This window comes from Mobula hypostoma, chromosome 11, assembly GCF_963921235.1.
Source record: "Mobula hypostoma chromosome 11, sMobHyp1.1, whole genome shotgun sequence".
Lineage (NCBI taxonomy): Eukaryota > Metazoa > Chordata > Chondrichthyes > Myliobatiformes > Myliobatidae > Mobula > Mobula hypostoma.
Genome location: NC_086107.1, coordinates 13,798,196 through 13,825,652, shown reverse-complemented (window position 1 = coordinate 13,825,652; position 27,457 = coordinate 13,798,196). Strand labels below are relative to the sequence as shown.

Sequence of the window (27,457 nt, the reverse complement as noted above, 5' to 3'; positions counted from 1 at the left end):
CAAAATTACCCAGTACTCAATTCCCCCCAAATGTCCCAGAAAGAGTGCCCACATAGAAAGTGATATAATTGTCCCACTCTCCCCAGAAGGGGAAATCTCATTGGATCACCAAAATGACTCGTGTTGGGAAGTACCCAACTCAAGTTCAAGGCTAATTCATAATGATGTAAAAATAGTTGCTGTTTCAATGCCCTCTAGGGGAAAACACTTCCAGTTGTACAACACTGGCAATGAAAGAGCATTGTCTAATTGAACTTATTGCCATTACCTCACTTAATTATTATCAATATCCGGAGCGCATGAACTCCATCAATCCACTACTCTCGTTTGATGATATGCTGCTACTTTTCACTTTAACCTAATGGATTCTAGATGTGCAGTCAGTCTGTATTCAGGACTGAGATGTTTGGATTTTTGAGCATTAAGGATATTGACCAATATTGGAATTGAAAAGGATTGTATAGGTACAGGCCCAGTATTAAGCCACTATTCTGGATCAAGGGGACTTGTAGCCTCTTCTTATTTCGCATGCTTTGATACACTAGAAGAACTCTCCAAATTCATACTTCATGTAATAGTATAATCACTCGAGTCGAGTGTGAGGTTCTCCAAAGGCAGGGGTTACCAACCTGGGATCCACGGACCCCTCGGTTAATGGTAGGGCTCCACGGCATAAAAAAGGCTGGGACCTCTTGTCCTAAGGGGTTGTTTATTGGTGGGGCCACAGGTGGCTACAGAGGCCAATCCGGGATCCACATACTCTGGTGCAGTGTAAGCAAGAGTAATTGGTGTCTCTGGTTAATGGTCGGGTCTTTTGGTTGTTCAATGTCTCCTTAAGCAACTGCTGCTTGTTTCCTGTGGCACAGCAGAGGTCAAGTCTGACTGCACTTTAGTTCTGGGGCTTGTGACCAAAATGTTGACACTGACGCCCAATTCTTTTTTTTTTCCTTGTGCAGGAAGTATTTTGGTGAGAAGATTGCATTTTACTTTGCCTGGCTTGGAGTGTACACACAAATGCTGATTCCAGCTTCCACCATCGGGATCATAGTGTTCCTCTACGGATGTGCAACCGTTAATGAGAATATTCCCAGGTAAAGCTGGAGCCAGTTGTTTAAAAGGACTGCTCATTTATAACTCTTGTATGTAATTGAGTTGCTGGGGATTTGTAACCTCCATCCATTAAGTTTTTTGTTTAAAATCTCCCTGAAAGGCTGTCAATATAAAATAAATAAACTACACTCTCTGAGACTTAGTTGAAAAACTCAATTCATTGTTTTGCCATGTGTTTCACATTTCACGCGGGTTCTTGGCAAAAGTCTGAATTGGTGACTTTTTTTTCAAATGGCTCCTTCAGAGACCTACCAGAGGTATATGGGGTCAAAGGCTTTGCGACCCTTTGATAATTCTGCATGATGTTTACCTGATCATTGACATTTATTTATGAAATGAAGGAATTCCTGAAAGGACTCTAGCTTAGCAACCAAGTCCATCACGGTCCAACAAACTTTGTGAAGAAGTTCTCATGGCTGTTTCTTGTTTCATGACTGAGAAACTGTAATTGAAAAGTAGAAAGCTGCGGATACTGTGAACCTAAACAAAATGCAGGAAATTCCTTGTACTTAAGCAGTTTTCTGAAGAAAGAAACAGTTAGTGTTCTGAGTCAATGGCCTGTCATCAGAATCTTCGATAGATCAAAAACCAACTTCCTAAGGACAGGTTAGACAAAGCTGCACACACAAAATGCTGGAGAAACTCAGCAGGTCAGGCAGCATCTGTGGAAATGAATAACCAATCAACGTTTTGGGCCAAGGCCCTTCCTCAGGACTGAGAAGGAAGGGGAAAGATACTGAAATAAAAAGGTGGGGGGAGGATAAAGAGGCTATCTGGAAGGCGATAGGTGAAGCTGAGTGGGTGGGAAAGGGCTGGAGAGGAGAGTGGACCACAAGAGAACAGGAAGGAGGATGGGACCTAGGGGAGAAGTAATAGGCAGGTGAGAAGAAGTAAAAGATCAGAGTGAGGAATAGAGGAAGGGGGATGAAACTTGTTCACTGGAAGGAGAAATTGATACTCATGCCATCAGATTAGACAAACTTGGGTTGTTTTCTCTGGAATGGCAGAGACCTAATAGAAGATGATAAGCTTATGCGAGGCATAGATAGACTTTTTTTTCCACCAGGGTCAAAATCTACAATATTAGAGGACAGGGATTTAAAGTGAAGGGGAACAAGCTTTTCGACACAGAGGGTGCCTGGAATGCTCTGCTAGGGGTGGTAGTGGTGGCAAATATGATAGATCTTTAAGCGGCTGTTAGATAGGCATGTGAATGGAGGGATACGGACAATTGTGCAGGCAGAAGGGATTTGCTTATTTAGGCATTGAAGTATAATCTGGCACAACACTGTAGACCAAAGGGCCTGTTCCTGGGCTGTACTGTTCTATATTTGATAAATGTAACTGTCTCTCTACCGATGCTTCCTGACCTGCTGAGTTTCTCGCAGTTCCTGTGTTTTATCTGTTCTTAAATCCATTTTTTTCTATCAACACATGTGGAACTGATGCGAAGGTGGAGTAATGTATCGATCTGAGGGGAGAGGGAATAGAGAGGTTTTCTCCTCTTCACACAGGTCCAAATGGAAGTAATGTGGAGACGGTAGATCAGAAAGCTGCTTTTGTCAAATAGTAAAAATATCCACCTGCTTCAGATATGCATTCAGTAGGCAATTTATTAGGTGCACCTCTACCCCTGCTTGTTCATGAAAATATCTAATCACCCAGTTGTGGCAACAACTCAATATTTTTATTGAGATACAGTGTGGCATAGGCCCTTCCAACCCTTAGAGCCACACCACCCAGCAATCCCTCTATTTCATCATAGCAAATCACGAGAGAATTTACAATGGCCAATTAACCTTCCAACTAGTACATCTTTGGGCTGTGGAAGGAAACTCCTGCAGTCGCGGGGAAACACGCAAACACCTTACAGGCCGCAGCGGGAATTGAACCCTGATCGCCTGTGCTGTAAACCATTGTGCTAACCACTACACTACTGTATCGCCCCACAAGAGCATACAGACATGGTCAAGAGGTTCCGTTGATGTTCAGACCAAACAGCAGAATGGGGATGAAATGAGATTAAGTGGCTGACCGTGGAATGGTTGTTGGTGCCAGATTGGGTGGATTGAGTATCTCAGAAACTGCTGATCTCTTGGGATTTTCATGCACGGCAGTCTCTAGAGTTTACAGAGAATGGTGCAAAAGCCAAAAAAAAAATCCAGTGAGTGGCAATTCTGTGGGTGAAAGTGCCTTGTTAATGAGACAGGTCAGAAGAGAATGGCCAGACTGGTTCAAGCTGACAAGAAGGTGACAGTAACTCAAGTAACCACATGTTACAATAGTGATTTGCAAAAGGGCATCTCTGAATGCACAATACATCAAACCTTGAAGTACAGGAGGTCTCCAATAATGTGGCCACTGAGTGTGTAACAGGAAACATTTGAAAGGTTATACTTTAATTACTAATATGGGTGGAAGCTGGAAAATAGTTATTCGCCCACTCAGATGCAGCTGTCCTGAGAGGTATTAATGTTGATGCTTTGGCTTTTTCAAAAGAGAAGAAATAAGTTGTTCTGGCTGTGCACATCTCTAAAAGGAATCAGTAAATGGTGCCTAAAGTGATTAGGAAAATGGACATCAAGTTATTCTGGTTCTAGTAACATTCCATGAGTGTTGCCTGGGTGATACGAACTCGTTTCACAGTTCTCCTGCTGCTTTGCCAATGTTCCAATCATATCCCGTCCTGAGGGTCTACAGAATTTGGAACATGGAGCAACAGACAATCTGCTGGAAGAATTCAGCAGGTGGAGAAGTATCAGTGGGAGGGAGAATGAATTCAATCTCCCCGCCCCCCCCCCCGGATACTGCTCAACACACTGAGTTGTTTGTAACCCCTCCCTTACCAATCATTGCTAAACAAGTGAAAATTCTTTGCTAAAGAGGTTATGCATTTTGAAGCACCTCTAAAGAGTGCACCTCCAAGAAGACCACAACCTTGTCATAGGGTTTGGAGGCTTGTGTGCTTCATTGACCTGGAGTGCTATGTTGGCTGGAGTCGGGGCCTTGCATTTTGACTCTTGGTAGGGTCATCCATGCTAAACAGTTCAAAGGGTAGAGGCCAGACAAAGAGTGGTCCACTGGTCCTCCAATTTCAAGGGTTCAGTTCAGGGCTAACGACTCTGACTGGTCAAAAATTTTTGTTATGGAAACAGCAATGAAGAATCTGTCTATATCTGTTTGTGACAGTATTCCTGAATCTTCTCCTGGGATTTGCATAACTGACAGTAGTGAAAATCAGGATGAAGCTACTGGTACAATGAAGAAAGCCCTGAACACCACCAAGACCAAGACTAAACTTGGTTTTGAACCATATACAACACTAGCAAGCTAGCACAAGTAACTGCAGAAATGCAGCAGCGTTGTAGCATAATGGTTAGCATAAAGCTTTACAGTGCCAGTAGTCGGAAGATCAGGGTTCTATTCCCACTCTATCTCTATCTCTAATAGTTTTTATATTCTCCCCCATGAACATGTGGGTTTCCTGCAGCTGCTCCAATTTCCTCCCACATTCCAAAGATGTATGGTTGGGGATAGGGTTAGTAAGTTTTGGGGATGTTACATTTGCACCAGAAGTGTGACAACTTTTACAGACTATGCCCCGTGCAATCCTCACTAACCTGATTTGACACAAATGTCTCACTTCACTGTATGTTTCAATATACAAGCTAATCTCCTTTTCAAAAAAATGTTTAATGTTCATTTCTTTAAATGTTTCATTGCTGCTTCTTATAACATTTGATTGGATGGAGTGTTATTCCTATTTTTGATATGAGATGTAGAGAATTATTTGTTGCAAGACAGTTTAATTACACACTTGATGGACAGAAGAGTAGTTGAAGTTAATATTGGGGTAATACAACATTCTGGGTTGAGTTCAGCAAGACAATGAGGGTGATCCATTACTCATTGTTAATAGTGCTCTGCTCTGCATTGAGTAGAGTTTCTAGTCATCTGGCACTTCATAACTTTAAGCCCAGATAAAAGTTTATTGCATTTGAGGTGGGCGGAGGCTATCAAATGATGATGATTAATTAGCATTTATTGTTTATGAGAATCAGTGATGAATTGTGTATTATTGCAGATAGGAATGGAAAATCCAATGTATATTCTGACTCCGTAATAAAATGCAGCCCACCCAAAAAGCAATCTTATTTATATGGAAAGTTTGTGTTCTTTACATACCCTATAAATAGCCATATTCCAGATGTCGCAGTAAAATTATTTTTGGCTTATTGCTGCGTTAGTTCTTTATCTTTGTATAGTATTCCTGTTCCACTGGCAAGTAACTGAAACTTAATGAGCTTAAAACGAGGGTCAGATTGTCAACCCTTTTGCTGGTAGGCCTGGAGCCCTGGTGATGTCATCCTTCCCATGGATCATAGCTTTGTTCTGGCAGCGCCCACTTGGGCTGACTGCTGGTGGGCAGGGAGGCTTCCAAATTCAAATGCCAAGCACTAATTTTAAAATCAGAAAATCTATAACAGGACCGCAATAGCTATTTTTAGGCCTGAGCTGACTGGCAGACCTCCCACTTGGCAGGATCATCAGGAAGCCCATTTGGGGAGCATCCTCATTATGCTATTGGGAATGAGAAGGGCGGGAAGAATCTTCAGGCCCTGCAAGCCTGGCCAGGCTGTGGTTTGTCCACCCCTTGCAGTCAACTTCCACCTGCCCTCTCCAGCATACCAGGGAGCTGCACCCTGCCTATTAACAGAATGTTCGAGTGCAGAGAGCTAAGCTTCCAACTCATCCTGCCAGTTCAATGCAGCTGAGGCCCAGGGACCTAAAAATAGCCTGTTGTTTGGCACTGCTGTGAACCAGCCAGCACCAGTCTACCAGCCAGTTGCCTGGAGCTGTCCATCCTGCCCCTTGGTACATGCTATCCACTGGGCCTGACTAGCTACTTTTAAGCACGATTGAGTTTAAATCCAGTCTTGTTTCTCATTTATTTTTCCTCTCTCCTCGTTCTGTCTCCCTCTCTCACCACAGCATGGAGATGTGCGACCACCGTGCCAATATCACCATGTGTCCGCTGTGCGACAGGACCTGCAGCTACTGGAAGCTGAGCACCACGTGTGCGACAGCACGAGCAAGCCACTTGTTTGATAACCCTGCCACGGTTTTCTACTCCATTTTCATGGCACTCTGGGGTAAGGCACCTTTCTCCATCCTCTTTAAAATGGCTCTCAAAGGCTACACTGATTGCCAGGACGTGGTGTTGATAAAATGCCCGATTTTTCAAGTTGCAATGGCTCGCTTGCATTCCCGCAGCTGTTGTATTAAGCACGGTGTCCTTGCACCACAGGATGACGGCCTCAGTATTAAGGGCAAACGGAGCTCATTGAAGGAACTTGTCAAGTCAGTTTAGATGTGTTTTATAAAAACTGCTGCTTCTGTATACTGAAGAAATCTTACAGGAGCAGAAATAAACTTAGAGTCAGGAAAATTAAAAAAAAGCTCCCGATCATACAGTTCTTGGCGAACAGTTATATACAAGAAAAAAGTAGCTTGGTGAGTTGTAAGCATTTGTTTCCTTTGTATTTACCTGGTGTTTAAATCTAACTATTTTTTCCCAGACTGTGGGAAACGGGCAAGCAGATTCTCCACTTTAGACAAAGATGGAGTGCAGAGGCACCTTGGCCTTTGGGTCCACGACAGCATCTGAGCTTCTTTTAAGCCACCTCTCATCCTTCCACTGACTGTCTGCATAACTTCATGCCATCTGAAAAGTTTCTTCCACTAGGCAGTGAATCTGATCAGTTATTCTGGTTAATCTCTTCCCCCCCCCCCCCCCCGCCCGACCCCTCTCTGTCTATTGCCTCAGTCACTGCACTGCACTGAGAACCCTTTAAAACGCTTATTTTACATTGTTAATACATGCTGGTATTTATGTACTTGGGCACATTTTATTCCACGTCCATGCTTTAACCTCTAACTTATTTGAAATAATTCTTTATTTTAAAAAATAATAATTCTTTTAAATTTTTAAAATAATTCTTTAGAATAGCTGAATATTTTGTTTTATTCAGATCACACCAATACACCACAGCAAATTCCTAACACATTTAATTTAGAGATATGGCCTGGTAACGGCTTCCCAGCCCAATGAGCCCACTCTGCCCAATTACACCTTTTATTACAGATGTGTATGTGGCAAATGAGGTTGATTCTTCATCTTTGATGCTTAATAACTTTCTGTCTACTTCTCCCTTACATACTACTTTAATCTTCCTGTGAACTAGTTAAAACATAAGAAATAGGAGCAGGAGTAGGCCATCCGGCCCATTGAGCCTGCCCCGCCATTCAGTAAGATCATGGCTGATCTGTCTGTAAACTCAACTCCATCTACCTGCCTTTTCCCCATAACCCTTAATTCCCCTACTATGTAAAATCCTATCTAACCGTTTCTTAAATATACTTAGTGAGGAAGCCTCAGCTGCTTCCCTGGGCAGAGAATTCCACAGATTCATCACCCTCTGGGAAAAACAGTTTCTCATCTCCATCCTAAATCTTCTCCCCTGAATCTTGAGGCAATGACCCCAAGTTCTAGTCTCACCTACCAATGGAAACAACTTTCCTGCTTATATTTTATCTATCCCTTTCAAAATTTTGTATGTTTCTATACGATCCCCTCTCATTCTTCTGAACTCCAGAGAGTATAGTCCCAGGCGACTCAATCGCTTCTGATAGGTTAACCCCTTCACCCCTGGAATCAACCTGGTGAATCTCCTCTGCACTGCCTCCAAAGCCAGTATATCCTTCCTCAAGTACGGAGACCAGAACTGCACACAGTACTCCAGATGTGGTCTCACCAGTGCACTGCATAGTTGCAGCATGACCTCCCTGCTCTTGAATTCAATCCCACTAGCAATGAAGGCCAACATTCCGTTTGCCTTCTTAATAAACTGTTGTACCTGCAAACCAACTTTTTGCGATTCATGAACAAGCGCTCCCAAGTCCCTCTGCACAACAGCATGCTGCAATCTTTCACTATTTAAATAATAATCCGCTCTTCTATTATTCCTTCCAAAGTGGATGATCTCGCATTTACCAACGTTGTACTCCATCATGGAAATTTACTGCAAAGAGAAGGCTGCTCAGCCCTTTGTGTTCATGCTTTGCCAAAAAACTTCTTCCCAGCTCTGTCCATAACCCAGTAGGTTACATCACTCCTTGGTCTCCATCCAGGGAATTCATGCATTGTTACTACTTGTCTCAGCCACTTCCTGTGCAATTCACGTTTTTGATGAGATTCTCCTGAACTCCAGTTGATTCCATATTTGAATTTTATAGTGAAGTCACATTGTTGACTTCGAGTTTTGTTCCTCTTACGAAGTGTCTGCCGGTTACTTCAGATGTCTCATTCAGGGCAACCATCAGGTTTTAAGTTTACAGCGGGAAAGAGACCCAGCATGACTCTAAAGTTCAAAGTAAATTTATTATCAAATTGCATATATGCCACCATATACAACCCTAAAATTCATTTTCATGTGGGCATACTCAGTAAATGCATAGTAGAATAATAAGCACAACAGAATCAATGAAAGACTGCACCATCTTTGGTTTTCAACCAGAATGCAAAAGGCGACAAACTGTGCAAATAAAAAAAGAAAAAAAAAATAATATTCTAATTTCATAACTTTCAAATTCTGAAATCTCACTATTTTTGAACTTATTTTTACACGAGAATGAGTCCCATTATGAAAGGGTTGATGTCTGAGGATCATTTGACGGCTCTGGGCTTGTACTCACTGGAATTTAGAAGAATAATAGGGGGATCTCATTAAAACCTGTCGGATATTGAAAAACCTAAACAGAATAGATGTGGAAAGGATGTTTCCTATAGTGGGTGAGCCTAGGACCAGAGGGCACAAACTCAGAATAGAACAGCATCCATTTAGAACGGAGATGAGGATGAATTTCTTTAGCCAGAAAGTAATGAATCTGTGGAATTCCTTGTCATGGCTTTGGAGGCCAAGTCATTGAGTATATTTAAAGCAGAGGTTGATAAGTTCTTATTTAGTCAGGGCTTCAAAGGTTACAGCGAAAGGCAGAAAAAATGGGGTTGAAAGGGATAGTGATCAGCCATGATGGAACGGTGGAGCAGACTCAATGGGCTGAGTGGCCTAATTCTGCTCTTGTGTCTTATTGTTTAATAAATATGAAACTGAATCTGTCCACACTGAGAGGTGATGAAAGCAGAGTGAGTTTACACCAAAACTATCCGAGATCAGTTGACTTGTTAACCCAGGGGTCCCCAACCTTTTTTGCACCGCAGACCGGTTTAATATTGCCGATATTCTTGTGGACTGGCCGACTGGGGGGCGGGGGGCGGATGTTCAAGTTCAACAGGGCGTGACAGGGAATGTGGAAAGGTGCAGCTGACTCATATCGTTTCATATTGTTTCCACGCGGCTCGGTAGCGCATCTTAGCAGCCCGGTGGTTGGAGACCACTCCACCAATAAATTTATTGCCTATTTTTCCATTTGTGAGATGCCATGTTTTTTTTTTGAATTACTTAAACCATAAATTTGTCTGTTGTATGTTATGACCTGGGTTAAGTATTCAGTGACGACTCAAAAGCTCTTGACCAAGTGCTGGTCACAGTAACTGGAGTTGAGAGAATAAAAGGTCTTTTGCTACCTGACACACAAAGTTGTGTGTTTTGTTTCAATCCGTTGTTGTTACTTACAGTGGTTTTCTGGCATCTATTACTCTGGGTGAAGTGAATTTCTCAGTAAATTTTCATGCTGAAGACTTGCCTCAACCGACTGAAGCTAAGAGTTCTGAAGATTGAAGCCAATTGTAACCTGAATTTAATGTTTCAAATTTGCTTCGCTCTGCAAAGTAACTAGTTCAAGTTCAGATTTATTGTCATTCAGCCATTTAGATGTATACCACCAAAAAAACAACATTCTCTGGGCCAAGGTGCACAACACCAGCATAGCTTAGCCGTTAGCACATCGCTATTGCAGCTTGCAGCATCTATGTTTGGAGTTCATTCCTGACGCCCTCTGTAAGGGGTTTGTACGTCCTGCCCGTGGAATGCTTGGGTTTTCTTCAGGTGCTCCAGTTTCCTCCCGCAGTCCAAAGATGTACCCAATACAGTAGGTTAGTTGGTCATTGTAAACTGACCCATGATTAGGTTAGTTTTAAATCGGAGTTATGGGGCAGCTCCGCTCAAAAGGCCAGAAGGGTCTAGTCTGCACTGTATCCTTAAATAAAAACTAGGTAAAAAGTAACTCTCACATAATGCATAAAGTAATGTTACCATAAATAAATAAATAAATAAATAATGTGTACTTATGACCCAAGGTTTAAAAGTAAACAGTATAATGCTACTGGTGATGAGACCTGGATGGTGGCAGGTTGTTCAGTAGTCTCACGACCTGGGAAAAGAAGCTGTTTCCCAGCCTAACAGCCTTTGTCCTGATGCTGCGGTACCTCTTGCGTGATGTTAGGGGCTCAGAGAGATTATTAGGTGGAAAGGAGAGATCATTGACAATGCTAAGGGCCCTGTGTACGCAGTGCTCCTGACAAATATTTCGGATGGGTGGAAGAGAGACCCCAGTGATCCTCCCAGCAGTCCTCATGAACCTTGAGAGGAACTTGTGGTCAGATGCCTTGGAATTCCCGTACCAGACAGTGATGCAGCTGGTCAGGACACACTCAGTGGTTCTCCTGTTTGGAATGGTGGGGTGGGGTGGTGGCGGGGGTGCGTCAGGGAGAGCATTGTTCTCCTGCCTCAGACTCCTCAGGAAGTGGAGTCGCTGCTCTGATTTCTTGACTAAAGAGTTGGTGTGAGGGACCAGGTGAGAACTAATAGATCCTTCACCAAAAGAAATAGAATCAAAGCTCCAATTCAAGGTTAGCATTTTGATTTAATTTGAAACAACCACAGGCAATTTACAATTCAGATGGAGAGCCCTCACATTTATTGGGGAATTAATGTGCAAATCCACCAAAGTGCTCATAGACACAATGAGTTTACGAGTGATGTTGTTTTACAGTGAGTTCTGACAGTGCAGTGGAAGTTGAACAGTAACACCGGAAATCGCCTGAGTAATTCTCAGAGTCAGACACTTTCAAAAATAATTTTCTAAAAGCCCTCTCAACTTACTTGCACTTAGTCCTGGAGATCTGGGAATCCTTGTGTTCTCATTTTATTCCCTTAACTGTAGCCTAATCACAGGACAATTTACAATGAACAATTAACCTACTCATCGTCTTTGGACTGTGAGAGGAAACGGGAGCAGCCAGTGGAAACCCTCACATTCCTGTGGAGGATGTACAACCTCCTCACGGAGGAGGCCAGGACTGAACTCTGAACTCTAACACCCAGAGCTGTCATAGTGTCACACTGACCTCTATGCCACTGTGGCGCCCCATTCTTATGGCTCTTATTCTTATGCCATTTACAGAGCAATGAGAAGTAAGAGATTTTTTCTGCCATCCCCTGCATCTTGCTACATTCACTGTTGACCCCAGTCCTCAGAGTCCCAGGTGCCCTGTTTTATTTGGAGATGCAGCAGGGTAACGAGCCCTTCCAGCCCACTGAGCCCATGCTGGCCAGTTACACCCATGTGACCAATTGCACCCTGTTTCTTACAGGGCCCTGGTGAGACCATATCTGGAATATTGTGTACAGTTTTGGTCTCCAAATTTGAGGAAGGACATTCTAGCTATTGAGGGAGTGCAGCGTAGGTTCACGAGGTTAATTCCCGGGATGGAGGGACTGTCATATGTTGAAAGATTGGAGCGACTGAGGTTGTATACACTGGAATTTAGAAGAATGAGAGGGAATCTGATTGAAACATATAATATTATTAAGGGATTGGACATGCTAGAGGCAGGAAACATGTTCCTGATGTTGGGGGAGTCCAGAACCAGAGGCCACAGTTTGAGAATAAGGGGTAGACAATTTAGAACGGAGTTAAGGAAAAACTTTTTCACACAGAGGGTTGTGATTCTGTGGAATGCTCTGCCTCCGAAGGCAGTGGAGGCCAATTCTCTGGATTCTTTCAAAAAAGAGTTAGATAGAGCTCTTAAAGATAGCGGAGTGAAGAGATATGGGGAGAAGGCAGAAAAAGGGTACTGATTGTGGATGATCAGCCATGATCACAGTGAATGGTGGTGCTGGCTCGAAGGACTGAATGGTCTATTCCTGCACCTATATTGTCTATTGTCTATTAACCTAATAAATGGTACACCTTTGGAATGTGGAAGAAGAAAGAAGGAAAAAATGAAAGTACAGAAGGAAAGAAATTGGAATAGAGAGAGAATAGATAAAGATTAGCTTTACTTGTCATGCATACATCAAAACATACAGGGAAATGCACCATTTGGGTCTATGGCCAACACAGTCCGAGGATGTGCTGGGGTCAGCACAGGGGTTGAACATCAACATAGCATGGCCACAACTCACTAACTCTAACTGTACGCCTTGGGAATGAGAGAGGAAACCAGAACACGTAGAGGAAGCCCCTGCAGAACATACAAACCTCTTCCAGACAGCAGCAGAACTGGTATTGTAATAGCATTAAGCTAACCACTACACTCCTGTATCTCCCAGGTCTGCTCAGGTGTTTTGTGGTTGTGATGTGCTCATCTTTGTAACACTGTGCTACCATGCCACCCAAAATATTACCATGTTGGTATTGGTTTGCACATAGGATGTTACTCTTGGGGTGGGGGGTGGGGGGGGGGAGAAAAAATTAAGGTGTATCCAGCAAGAAAAGTTCTGAATGTCTACACTGTGAGATGTCCCTCTTGAAGGATTTGGCTATTGTGTTGAGATCTGAACATGACAAACAGCAGACACTGAATGACTGTTTGACACATCGTAATACCGAGGTCAGTGTTAGGGATCCTTTTTATCTCTTGAGTCTGACGTTTTGTTTTATAAGGGATGCATTCAATTCCAATTGTGTATTGAAATGGATGATACACCATCAATCATCCTCTCATAATGGGAAAGTAATCAGTGCCCTTGGCATTAAAGTCCTGGTGCTGAGGAGCAATTGGTTAAAGTAACAAAAATGAGTAAAAAAAAACTCCATATTTTTCTCGTAGATAAGCTTATGGATGTTAGAAACTCTTAGATACATGGATGATAGAAAAGGGTTATGTAGGATGGAAGGATAAGATTAATCTTAAAGTGTGTTAAAAGGTCAAAATAACATTGTGGGCCGAAGGGCCTGTACTATATTCATCTGTTCAAACCCATTTCTTCCTTTGGCTGGGCATCACCTGTTATGAGAGTAGTGTATTCTCCCTGAAAAAACTGATTTCTCATAAATACTCCCTCATTTCCAAACTAAATAAAAACATTTCTAGGATATTTGCCAGTGTTCTACTTTGGCCCTCTGACCTTCATGGAAGTTATTATACCTCATTTTCCCTACTGCCTACGAAAACTCGAGACCTGAACAGCACAGGAGGAGTAGAATTTGACCTGTTAGGTACCTCTACAAAATCCTGTATGTTGATTGGTATTTTTTCTGATCTCACACTTTCAGAAGCAACAATCAATTCTCCCAAATTCAGGTGCCTTAGTACCATGACCTCTGAATTCCATAGCTTTCGTGAAAACAGTGGTACGGATGTGGAAATGAAACCTAGTTAGATTTACTAGTATAGTGTTTAAATAGCATAATTATTCAAACTATTGTAAAGGCATGTAATGGCAAAAATGCATTATAAACTATATCTGGTTTTATTTGCATTATTTTTTGTAGTTGTGTCCAAATGAACTGAATTATTTTGAAATGTATGGGAGAAATTTCATTAATATATCATCCTTTTAAATAGAGCAGCAAAACAAAAATCAATTGTATTTAATTTTTCAAAAAAAGTGTTGATGCTTCTATAGTTAATGTTTTAATGGCAGATGTGTAAATGAGTCAGGTTTGGATGGTTGTGGACCAGGGCCTGGTTCCATCCCGATTCTCTCAATGGACTTCAGTTGTCTAGTAGGAGAGTTTTCTGGAGATGTTCCATTTCTCTGGTTTCATCCACTTAGTCAATTTTGGACCTGATTCAATGTAATATCCTGCAGTCACTGTCTGAAATTATGAGGAGTTGCTCTAGAACCTAATTAGCAGCCACTGAATGGCAATTCATCATTGTATAGGCCTGTTGGTCTCTAGACGAATAGATGCTTCTTTGCCCAATCAATCCGCAGCAAAAATGAGGATTTTATTTCACAGGTGGTCTCTAGAACAAAAGTGGAAAATGATTCTGGATTCTAAGCCAATATTGGCTGGCTCCCATCTTCATCACGGAATTTGCATGTACTCCCTGTGACCGTATGTTTTTCCCAGGTACTTTGATTTCCTTCCACATCCCAAAGGTGTGCAGTTTGGGTAGGTAAATTGGATGTGGTTAAATGTCCCTGGTGTATAAGTGGGTCGATTGTGGGGATGAGGAGAATAAATAGGATTAGTATAAACAGGTGCATGATGGTGAACACAAACCTGATAGACCAAAAGGCCCTGATCCCCGGCTATATCTCTTGATGAGTCTGTGACCCTTAATCACGACTTAAGGGTGGGGTGGAGGTGCGCTCCAACAAAAGCAGGTGTAAGACATCCTCCGTCAGCAATCCTGCAGGTCACCCTTGGGCAAGGTGTAGCACCTGCTTAGCCCCCCAATCATGGTCACTTGAAGCCTTGGGAGCAGCTGGTGAATATCACGAGTCTTGGTTTATGCGACCACTGGCGCCAGGCAGACAATCTCTGAAGAGTATTGATAATGGCTGGGGTCACCCGTCTTGTAAAGGCACTGTCCACAAGAAAGTAATGGCAAACCACTTCTGCAGTAAAAGTTGCCAAGAACAGTCATGGTCATATGACACTGCACATAATGATGAATCATGACTTTAATTTGAGTCACATAAAGACCCAACTATATTATTGTCATTCATGCATTCCCAGGGTTTGATCGTTGATCATTTGACATTTAAGTGAACGCACATGAAAAGCTTTGGTTCTATCACCTAACCGCATCACCTGTGTACCTAGTGTATCATTCCAGACAACGCTTTCACTGTCATAAATGCAAGAAAGTCTGCAGTTGCTGGAAATCCAAAGCAACACACCCAAAATGCAGCCAATGAGAGTTTACTTGTTTTATCTATTTATGATCACATGGCAACGTTTAAAATACTAGACAACCTGAGGTCGCACCAACAAAGTGGCATCCTACCTACAAGTGAAACAATAATAACCATTTCCTCAGCTTTTCAGAAGTCAGAAGTATTCAGGTTAAAATGTCATGCTTGGGTCTAGGATGGTCAGTCAATGCCCCAGGTTCAAGGAAATGACAGTATTACCCCGATTATGAAAACAGGAAAAACGGCCCTGAAGGTACTCGGGTCAGGGAGCGTCTGTGAAAAGAGAGCCAGAGTTGAGGTTTCCATTCCCAAACCCATCATTTACACCCGGTTTCTTTCCCCTCCTGGGCCACCCCATCTGCCCATCTCCCACACACACTTTCCACCACTGTTTCCCCTCCAACTGCAGTTCTCATTGTCTTCCTCGCCTCCTTTATTTGGTTCCTTCCTCTCCCAGCCGATCTCTGCATCTGCGGCCCTTTGTTGCCTCAACCTATCACCCCCAGCCTGTCGCTAATCATACACTTCCCTCTTCACCTGGATCCTCCTATCATTTGCCACCTCTTGCTCCATCCCTTCCCCTCTCCTCTTTATACTAGCCATCTATCCTCTATCTTTCAGTCCAGTTGAAGGGCTTGACCCAAAACATTGACCATCCATTTCCCTTTGATCCCATGTCCTACCACAGATATTCCACCATCCAGGCCATGCTGTCTTTTCACTGCTGCCATCAGGAAGGAGGTCCCATGCCACCAGGTTCCTGAACAGTTATTACTCTTCAAACATCACACTTTTATAGCAGCGTGGATAACTTCACTGACCTCAGCACAGAACTGATTCCACAGCCTATGGACTCACTTTCAAGGCCTCTACAATGCATCTGTCAGAATTATTTGTTTGTTTGCCTTTTGTATTCATTTGCACAATGGCTGTTTGTCTTTCTCTGTGTAGTTTGTCATTGATTCTACTGTACTTGCTTGTTCAACTGTGAATGCCCACAAGAAAATGAATCTCCAGGTAGTATACGGTGACATATGTACCTTGATAATAAATTTTCTCTGAACTTTGAACTTTGACTTGCTGAGTTCCTCCAGCAGTTTGTTTTACTCCAGATTCCAGTACCTTCAGTTGCTAGTTTCTCCCTGCCAACATATATTGATTAGACAATGATATAATATATTTTGAATATATAATGATTCTGTACACAGAGCCCATTTGACTGACTTTCCCTCATTGGTAGAGATATCCATTTTGTCCCACTCCCTCCACTTATCCAATTCCCTTTCAAACCCTGCAAGCCTACTTTCCCTGCTTTCTGACTGTGCATTTTGACAGCATCTTGCTCACTGTGACCCTTGTAAGCCAACATTTTTAACATCTGGTTTCCTGCACACAAAATCATAAAGCACTACAGTAGAGAAGCAGGCCCTTCAGCCCATCTAGTCCATGCCAAACTATTATTCTACCTAGTCCCATCAACCTGCACCTGGACCATAGCCCTCCATACCCCTCTCCATGTACCTAAACAAATTTCTCTTCACTGTTGGAAATTGAACCCATATCTACCACTTTGAGTGACAGCTCAGTCCACTTTCTCACCACCCTCTGAGCGAAGAGGTTCCCCTTTCTCCCCTTACCCATGACCCCTGGTCAACTCTCTCGAAAAAGCTTGCTTGCATCTGTTGTTGAAGGGACTCCTGGTTATGCCATCAAATCTGTTCATTGTTGCTAATGTTAGAAAAATTGCTCATCCAAAGATAAATTCAGAGGGAATAAGGGCATGTGAAAGAGGAGAAGAATTCAACTTTGTTTCCTCACTGTTTACCTTGGTACATTCTTCCCATTATTACCTTGGGGGATTTTAAATGGTAGTTGATCAGGGGAAAAAAAGAACACAGGGCTTCCTTACAATTTAAAGTCCCAATGAAGAGACTTGGCACGAAACATCAACTGTTTATTCCTCTCCATGGATTTGACTGAGTTCCTCCAGGATTTTGCGTCTATTACTCTGGATTTCCAGCATCTGCAGAATCTCTTGTGCTTTAAATTTAAAATCAGTTAACCACAAGAAAGCAGAATGGTGGGTGGGGGAGGTTGAAATGCTTGCTTAGTATTATTGTTGTAGCTAATGTTAATCTGGTCATTACTTTCTCCCTGACAGTTTCTGTAGTGATGCTGTTTTCTTTGACTACCATTTCCTCAGGATCTGTTTGGATGCTGTTTCTAGTTTAAGTACATTCAATGCAATGAGCAGTGCAAGCTAAATTAGTTTTAATTTTGATGTGTAGAGTGCAGGGGGTGAAGATGCAAACCCTGCGCCACTGAAATGAATTAACTCCTTATCTCTGGGATGGAACCTTACTTTCCCAGGTATTCTCTAACAAATAGACCATTGACCATAAGACATTAGAGCAGAATTGGGCCCTTTGGCTCATCGAGTGTGCTCTGCCTTTCCATCATGGCTGGTTTGTTATCCTTCCCAATCATATTCTCCTGCCTTTTCTTTGCAACCTCTGATGCTCCACCTATTCAAGAACCTATCAAACTCCACTTTAAATATACGTAATGAATTGGTCTCCACAAAAGTCTGTGGCAACAAATTCCACAGATTTGCCTCCCTTTGGTTCATGAAACTCCTCGTCTCTATTCTAAATGGATATTCCTCTTTCCTGAGACTGTGCCTCTGGTCCTAATCACACCCACTGTAAGAAGCACCCTCTCGACATCCACTCTATAGATGCAAGTGAAATGCAATGCTCCCTGTCCGAAGATGCATTTTTTAAATAAATCTATTTGTGTGTGTTTCCTGGCAGATATTTTGAAATTTATCTTAACATGGTGAATCATTAAATTCTTTTTTAATGTTGGAACTTAACAACAATGAGAAGTATGGGGCTGTTGTATAGCCGACCAGATGCTCAAACAGGAAAATATTTTGTGCAGACATTCTTGTTATGCTTGTTTTGCTTGTCTAGGCTAGCCTTTTTATTACCCCGTGGACTCCTTCCCTTCTCCCAAGTGCACTTACAAACTATTTGGCGAATGTTTATAGAGCATCTGTGTCTAAACATTCCTTGGTAGAAGCAGCTTTATCTTATTCCTTACCCTGGTGGATCACCGTCCTTACCTGTTGCATTTACTGGGCTGCAGTTGCTGTGGGATTCCCATGTAACACAAATAACCCTCCTCTTAAGATGAACTATCTCAAGGGGCTCACCTCACTGGAGAACCTGCAGTGTTTATGCATTATGTCTGGGATCTAGTTTAGTCTTTTACTGCAGTCCATGCAATTATGTAACAGCTCTGCATCTGATACAGCATTTGTGTAAGTATTTGAGTGAGGGACACCACCAAATTAATTTGGTAAAAGCAGTATGTAATTGTTGCCAGACATTATCTTTTTGCATCCCAACCATTCATTTTTCATTTTTGTATTTCTGTTCCTTCTTTGTTCTCTCTCACACATAATTTTCCCCTGTGGATAAGCAAACAGGTGAACTGAATCCTTCCCCAGAAGCCCAAAAGCTGCTGGGGTTAGAGGCACTTCTTCTCTCAATAGGATATAAAGCACAATCTCTTTTCCCTCTATAATCTAACCATGGCCATGGAGTTGTGGAAACATTCATTGAGCTGCAGGTGTGGGATTAGAAAGATTTTTGAACTAGTGTACATTTAAAACTCTTCACTAAACTTGTCTCCGTGTCTCTCGATATACCTATATCTCAGCACAGTAGTGTAGAAGTCAGAATCACTTAACAGTGCCAGCGATCATCGATTCGGGTTCAATCCCCTCCACTGTCTGTAATGAATTTATACGTTTTGCACGTGACCCCATAGGTTTCTTCTGAGGGCTCCACTCTCCTATATTCCAAAGGTATACGGCTTGGGATTCATGAGTTGTGGGCATAATATGTTGGCACCAGAAGCGTGCCGACATTTGGGGGCCGTGCTCAGCACAATCCTCAGTCTTTGAAGCAAAATGATACATTTCACTGTATGTTTCGCTGTACATGTGACAAATAAAACTAATCTTTGGTCTTTTACCAGGTGCTATAATGGTGTCAGTGTCTGACTTGCCATTTAAAGCTTGTGCACAACCCTTAATTAGAATCAGGTTTATCATCACTGACGTGTGTCTCGAAATTTGTTGTTTTGTGGCAGCTGTACAGTTCAATACATAAATTGCTATAAAGTTACAATAAGAAAAGTGCAAGCTATGTAGTACAAGAGAGAGCAAGATAGTGCAGTACTGTCCATGCACCCTTCAGAAATCTGATGGCAGTGGGGAAGAAGCTGTTCTGTGTCTTTAGGCTCCTGTACCTCCTCTCTGATGAAGAGAGAGCACTTCCTGGGTGGTGAGGGTCCTTAATAATAGATGCCACCTTCTTGAGGCACCTCCTTTGCAGATGTCCTCAATGCTGGGGAGGCTAGTCCCCATGATGAAACTGGCTGAGTTTACAACCCTCTGCAGTTGTTTCCAATCCTGTGTGTCGGCATTTCCATGCCAGATGATGATGCACTCAGTTAGACTGCTCTCCACAGTACATCTTGCTAATTACATCAGTCAAGTGGCATAGCCGCAAACATGACTCGTACTGCTATCAAGAGGGATACTGCCAACATAATCATTCATTGGTCTAAAGGCAGATAATGTAGCATGGCAGGTGGTACTTCGGCCCAGCTTGTGCCCACCACATGCGCACATTTGGCACATTATCCTTCTAAACCCCTCCTACCCATGTACGAGTCCAAATGTCTTTTAAACATTCTTATTGTCCCCGCATCCCTGCCTCGACTGTTTTTTCTGGCATTTCATTCCATACACACTCCACCCTCTGCACAAAGAAGTTGCCCCTCAGAACCCGTTTCAATCTTTCGCCTTTCACCTCTAGACCTATGACCTCAAGATTTTAGTTTGCCACCCTGGCTAAAAACCATGTGCATTTACCGTCTCTGTACCCCTCATGACTTTATACCTCTACAAGGTACCCCTTAGTCTCCTACTTTCTAAGTAATAAAGTTCCAGCCTGCCCCAACCTCGCCATGATGTCAGACACCATCCTCAGTGCTCTTTACAGTTCACTATTCTCTTCCCCATAACAGAACAGCCAAGACTGTGCACAGTACTCCAGTTGTGCACAATACTCCAAGCAGTGATCATGACCACATGGCATACGTGTCCATGATGGCACATGCGAAAATGTTGGTTCATAGCATGCCACCGCTCAATTTTTTAAACCTTATGCATAATCATTATCTTTACTGCCAAATAAAAAGCAAATGATTTTGTACCATCCGAGAGCAATGAATACATGGAAATAAGTAACAAAGTCCATACTTATTGTTACCAATTCATTAATCAATGAACATCTCTGCTCCAAATTACCATTTCCATGGTACATCCCATTCCAACCAAATCATCAAGTTTGTGGAAGACACAACAGTGGTTGGCCTCATTAACGATGATGATGAGACAGTCTACAGAGAGGAGGGAGGACAACTGGTAGAATGGTATGAGCACAACAACTTGAATCTCACCATGGACAAGACCAAAGAGATGATTGTGAACTTTTACAAAGGTGCATCTGACCACTTCTCACTGCACATAAACTGCTCTGACATGGTGAGAGTTAGGAGCACCATGTTTCTGGGTGTGCATATAACAGATGATCTCACCTGCTCCCTCAACACCACCTCCCTAGTCAAGAAAGCAGAGCAATGTCTCTACATATTGTCGAGACAGAGGCAAGCAAAGCTTGCGCCCCCCTACCCAACCACTGCATCTGTGTCAAATATGGGAATTGGAAGACATCTGACCACAAGACCCTACAAAAGACTGTGAGGACTGCTGAGAAGATCACTGGGGTCTCCCTTCCACCTGTCCTGGATACAGCATACACAGGGCCCTTAGCATTGTCAGTGTTTCCCCTCATCCATCCAACAATCTCTTTGACCTGCTACCACCAAGCAGGAGCTACCATAGCATAAAGATGAGGACTGTTAGGATGGGAAACAGCTTCCTCCCTAGAGCATGAGACTGGTGAATTCCCTGCCACCACGCAGGTCTTACCACGCATGAAAACACCAGTAGCATTATAGTGTTTACTTTCTCATTTGTTGCATAAATGCACATAATTATTTGTTTATTTGTAATATTATTATTTTGTTTTGTGTGTAAGTCACACATACTATATTGTGCACCTTGATCCAGAGAAAAGTTGTTCTGTTTGGTGGTGTAATATATACAGTGAAAATAATTTCTGGTCCGATGGCAGTGTGCACTGATGCAGTGGCTTCTATGGGGCTAACTGAAGGTATTATTTTCTTTTTTTAAATGCCTTTTTTTATGATCACCAGATATTGCAGGACATTAAGAACTTAAAGAACAAGTATATCTCATCATCGAGTTGTTCATTAGTGAAGGAGCTGGACTTGCTGTGGACCATGTTGATGCTTGCTACAGAGAGGCATTAGCGAGAGTGCGCCAAGGTGGTGCGCAGTTTAACAGTGACAGATTATCTTAGTCGTTTTTCGTGTGATTGCAAGACCCTGTTGGACATTGGTAATGTAGAATACTGCAAGTCTGGTTCACTGGTTTATTGGCGGGACTGACAGCGGGACGGCTACGTGGCCTCGGTTGTAACAAGGGCTAGGCCTCATGCAGGGGGATTGCCTGTTTGCAGTCACCCAGGAGAGAGGTGCTGGAGGTGGTGTGGCATGGGATCCATGCTGGTGTTGGTGCTGCCCTCCAGTGCTCGCTCGGTGGAAGATGAGCTGAATTGTATTCGACTACAGATTGCTGCCGACTCAGGAGGGGCTTGGACTAGATTATATATTTCTGTGTGAATCTATGTTTACTGTTGTCTTATATGTGCTGTATGTGCCTTGTGATGTGTATGACAATTGAGACTTGTTTTGCACCTTGGCCCTGAAAGATCACTGTTTCATTTGGCTGTATTCATGGATATTCATGTATGGCTGAATGACCATAAAACTTGAACTAATGTTTAGAAGTTTTGAAATACCTGCTTTGGACTCTCCTTGGTATGAGAGTAAATGTAGAAAGTTCATGGATGCAAGAAGATGAAAAATTTTATCAAGCCGAATAAGGTATCTTGTATCTTATAAGGTATCTTGTATCTTATAAGATTTACTTTCTTTGGAAAATAATCTCTGTTGAAAGTCGTGAGTTTCAACTAAAAATTGATAAAGAGACTGGCTGATTTAACAAATCTAAGATGAAATATTGTCACATATTTAAATTTAAATCTGAATTCCGCATGCCTCAGTGGGTTCCTTGTGTATAGTTAAGCAATACTTAAAAACCACAAAGAAAGATATCTTGTTCCTTTGAGTTCTTCTCAGACTACAGAAATGAATCATCAAATATCAAGTTCCTAGGTATCAACATCTCTGAAGATCTATCCTGGGCCCAACATATTGATGTAATTACAAAGAAGGCATATCAGTGGCTATATTTGGAATTTGAGGAGATTTGGTATGTCACCAAAGATAGATGTAACATGGAGATCATTCTAACTGGTTGAATCACCATCTGGTATGAGGAGCAACTGCACAGCTTCAGGAAAAAGCTGCAGAAAGTTGCAAATTCAGCCAGCTCCATGGGGACTAGCCAGCTCCATGGGGACTAGCCTCCCCAGCATCAAGGACACCCATCACCCAAGACATGCTCTTTTCTCATTTCTACCATCAGGGAGGAGGTACAGGAGCCTGAGGTCACACACTCAGCATTTTAGGAACAGCTTCAATTTCTCTGCCATCAAACTCTGAATGGACAATCAACCAACCCATGAACACTACCTCACTATTTCTACTCTTTTTTTTCAGAATCAGAATCAGAATCATTTTTATTATCACTGGCATGTGACGTGAAATTTACTAACTTAGCAGCAGCAGTACAATGCAATATATAATCTAGCAGAGAGAAAAAGAATAATAATAAATAAAATAAAACTTAATAATCAAGTAAATCAATTGCGTGTATTGAATAGATTTTTTTTAATGTGCAAAAATAGAAATACTATATATTTTTTTAAAAGTGAGGTAGTGTCCAAAGCTTCAATGTCCATTTAGGAATTGGATGGCAGAGGGGAAGAAGCTGTTTCTGTATCGCTGAGTGTGTGCCTTCAGGATTCTGTACCTCCTACCTGATGGTATCAGTGAGAAAAGGGCATGCCCTGGGTGCTGGAGGCTGTTAATAATGGATGCTGCCTTTCTGAGACACTGCTCCCTAAAGATGTCCTGGGTACTTTGTAGGCTAGTACCCAAGTTGGAGCTAACTAGATTTAAACCTCGTGCAGCTTCTTTCGGTCCTTTGCAATAGCCCCTCCAGTCTGTCAGAACCTGCAGCCTGTCAGAAGTTTTTGAGTGTATTTGTTGACATGCCAAATCTCTTCAAACTCCTAATAAAGTATAGCCGCTGCCTTGCCTTCTTTATAACTACTTCGCTATGTTGGGACCAGGTTAGATCCTCAAAGATCTTGACACCCCAGGAACTTGAAGCTGCTCACTCTCTCCATTTCTGATTCCTCTATGAAGATTGTTTATTTAATTTAATTTTTAATATATATATTGTAATTTATAGTATTTTTTATGTATTACACCATACTGCTACTGCAAAACAACAAATTTCACAACGTATATTAGTCATAGTAAACCTGATTCCGTTTCTGTTTTGGATATATCATTTTTGATGTCACAGTGGGTGGCAGGCTGGAAGCACATCTCTAGCTCCAGATTTTTCCTCGGGGTTTACTCCCAAAGCCTTTCCCATGAGTGAGTATAACCACAAGGCAGCGGAGGTTTGAGATCAGAGTTTCCTTCTGCTGTCCACCACTTCTGATTAGTACCCTCTGCCCGAAGCGACTGGTTTTAAGGCACCAGTAACCTGTCTTTGCCCCTTATCCCATCAGTGGAAGGGTCCGCTATGCTTAGTAGCTAAGACACATGTGAAGGCAATGAGCTGAACCTGGTTGCAAGAGGCTATTTGAGACACACACCTTTGGGAGCACTTGATGGGCAGTGGGAGGTTATCCCCACAACTCTCGCAGCTATAACACGTTGATTAACTCCCACATCTACAACACTGAAACTGTGATTGAGAACTGAATTAAGTAAATGTGTTTAAAAACAAAAGGTTGATAACTGACTGGAAAGATGAAGGGTTTTATTTGAGGTGACCAATGTAGGAGGTTGTAGACAGAGCAGAACAAGAGTTGGCAAATAAATTTATCAGACCGTTCTCAATTGACTTTTCTTTATTTCTCAGAGTTCATCTTGGAAAGCAGAAGTGCACTTACAAGCTACCTTTTCATTTTGCCCTACATTTAAAGATTAAAAATGAGCTTTATTTGTCACATGTACATTGAAGCGTGCAGTGAACGGCAACATTTGCGTCGGTGACCAACACAGTCCGAGGATGTTCTTGGGTCATCCCGCAAATGTCGCCACACTTCTGGCAGCGTCATAGCAGACCCACAACTTATTAGCCCCATCTCATCTTAGGAATGTGGGAGGAAACTGGAGCACTCAGAGGAAACCCACACGGCCACAGTGAGAATGTGCAAATGCCTGACAGACCGTGTCAGAATTGAACCCCAATAAAAGTAAGGCGTTACGCTCTCTGCTACACTATTGTGCTGCCTGCGCAACTTAAATCAAGAAGCCTGTTCTGTTTTGTACTTCAGAATACAGTATCTTTCCACGTTCTTATGTACAGGAGCCATATTAGGAGTATTACTTGGATTTGTTATTGTCGTTGGTAGTCATGTCAGAATTGAAACATTATGGATGTTCCTATGCTCAACTGCTCAGCATAGGTTGATTTAAGGCAAGCTTACATAAAGTAACGGACTATAAGCAAAACAAATGGTTTTAATGGATAGTTGTAATTGAAAGTTTGACTGGCATTGCACAACAGTTGTTAAGTATTAAACAGAGCTTATAATGTTTACACAAGTGTAAACATCAAGGCTACATGTAGAGGTCTTCTGGCCAGTTGTTTATCGCTTAAGTTATTTCCATAAATCTTTTGGTGACATTCTAATTGTTTGAAAAGTAGGAATTTCTGAGCAAAAAAAAGCACTCTGGAAGTAATCATTTTGTGGAGTAATACTAAAGCTCTTAATCAATCTCTGCAATCAGTTCTATAAAATAATCTATAAGGTGGACAGCCAGGGTTACTGACTGCCATTAGGAACATTTGGTCCAAATCACCAAATCCCCTCAAACAGGCACCTAGCTTATTTAAAAGCCTAAGCTACTGAAGAGGAAGGGACCTGGCGTACGTATCAACAATAAGTCTCTTTCATCCCACCAGAATTACATTAAACTTAGAACAGCGCAGCACAATATAGTCTTTCAGGCCACAATATTGCACTGACCTGCTGTATATTCAGAAGTCCTACTTCTGATGAAGGATCTTAGCCCAAAATGTCGTTTCTACATTCCTATCTACAGATGACGCCCGACCAGCTAAGTTCCTCTAGCATTTTGTGTGTTACTCTGGATTTCCAGCATCTGCAGAATCTCTTGTATTTATGTTATGTCCTGCATTTTTAAAAATTTTTGTATCTATTGTTCGTACAGAAATATCTGCATGATGCTAGTTCTTACAGGAAAAACTAGCATTTTTTAAAGTTTTTGTATCTATTGTTAATTTATGTAAATTTTCCCCCAAAATTTAGTCTTATTGCATGTGAACAACAGGAATTCTGCGGATGCTGGAAATTCAAGCAACACACATCAAAGTTGCTGGTGAACGCAGCAGGCCAGGCAGCATCTCTAGGAAGAGATACAGTCAACGTTTCAGGCTGAGACCCTTCGTCAGGACTGACTGAAGGAAGAGTTAGTAAGAGATTTGAAAGTGGGAGGGGGAGGGGAAGATCCAAAATGATAGGAGAAGACAGGAGGGGGAGGGATGGAGCCAAGAGCTGGACTGGTGATTGGCAAAGGGGATACGAGAGGATCATGGGACAGGAGGTCCGGGAAGAAAGACGGTTGGGGGGGGGGGGGACCCAGAGGCTGGGCAAGGGGTATAGTCAGAGGGACGGAGGAAGAAAAAGGAGAGTGAGAGAAAGAATGTGTGTATAAAAATAAATAACAGATGGGGTTTGAGGGGGAGGTGGGGCATTAGCGGAAGTTAGGGAAGTAGATGTTCGTGCCATCAGGTTGGAGGTTACCCAGATGGAATATAAGGTGTTGTTCCTCCAACCTGAGTGTGGCTTCATCTTTACAGTAGAGGAGGCCGTGGATAGACATGTCAGAATCGGAATGGGATGTGGCATTAAAATGTGTGGCCACTGGGAGATCCTGGTTTTACACACATTCTTTCTCTCACTCTCCTTTTTCTCCCTCTGTCCCTCTGACTATACCCCTTGCCCATCCTCTGGGTTCCCCCCCACCACTTGTCTTTCTTTCCGGACCTCCTGTCCCATGATCCTCTAGTATCCCCTTTGCCAATTACCTGTCCAGCTCTCGGCTCCATCCCTCCCCCTCCTGTCTTCTCCTATCATTTTGGATCTTCCCCTCCCACTTTCAAATCTCTTACTAACTCTTCCTTCAGTTAGTCCTGACGAAGGGTCTCGGCCTGAAACATCGACTGTACCTCTTCCTAGAGATGCTGCCTGGTCTGCTGCGTTCACCAGCAACTTTGATCTTATTGCATGTGTATATTTTTGGGCTTCATTAATAAATATTTGGACACTAGTCCATGGAATTGGTAAAATTGTTCTGCACCTGTGGGGAAAGTGATTCAATGTTAATAGAACGTTGAAATTGTTTTACTGTTCCTTGATGCTAGTTGTGATAATGGGTGTTGGGGAATATTTCTACCTCCCCAAGAAGTGTCATATTTGATTAGTTAAAACAAATTGTCCATCAAAAAATTATCCTTCCTTGTGGAAATTGGAAAAAATAGGAATCTACTATCTTGAGATTTAAACTTTGTTTCTAATTTTATGTATAAATGGATCAGGAAAGCTAATGTTGAAGGAAAAGTCTTCTTAATACTATCCAACATCTTGAAGGCAATAACAATTGTCTAATCACAAGAGAGTCTGCAGATGCTGTAAATCCAAAGCAATACACACAAAATGCTGGAGGAACTCAGCGAGTCAGGTAGCATCCGGGGAAATGAATAAACAGTTGGCGTTCTGAGCCAAGACCCATCTTCAGGACTGAAAAGGATGGGGGAAGACACCAGAATAAAA

At 42.3% G+C, this 27,457-nt stretch overlaps 1 protein-coding gene across 1 annotated transcript in view; it reads left to right on the top strand.

Moving 5' to 3' along the window:
- ano1a (anoctamin 1, calcium activated chloride channel a) overlaps positions 1-27,457 on the top strand; it is a 295,780-nt gene that overhangs the window by 176,750 nt on the left and 91,573 nt on the right. The window contains exons 12-13 of the mRNA XM_063061696.1: positions 957-1,091; positions 6,103-6,263. Of these exons, the coding sequence (XP_062917766.1) occupies positions 957-1,091; positions 6,103-6,263 (296 nt within the window). The remainder of the gene's footprint in view (positions 1-956; positions 1,092-6,102; positions 6,264-27,457) is intronic.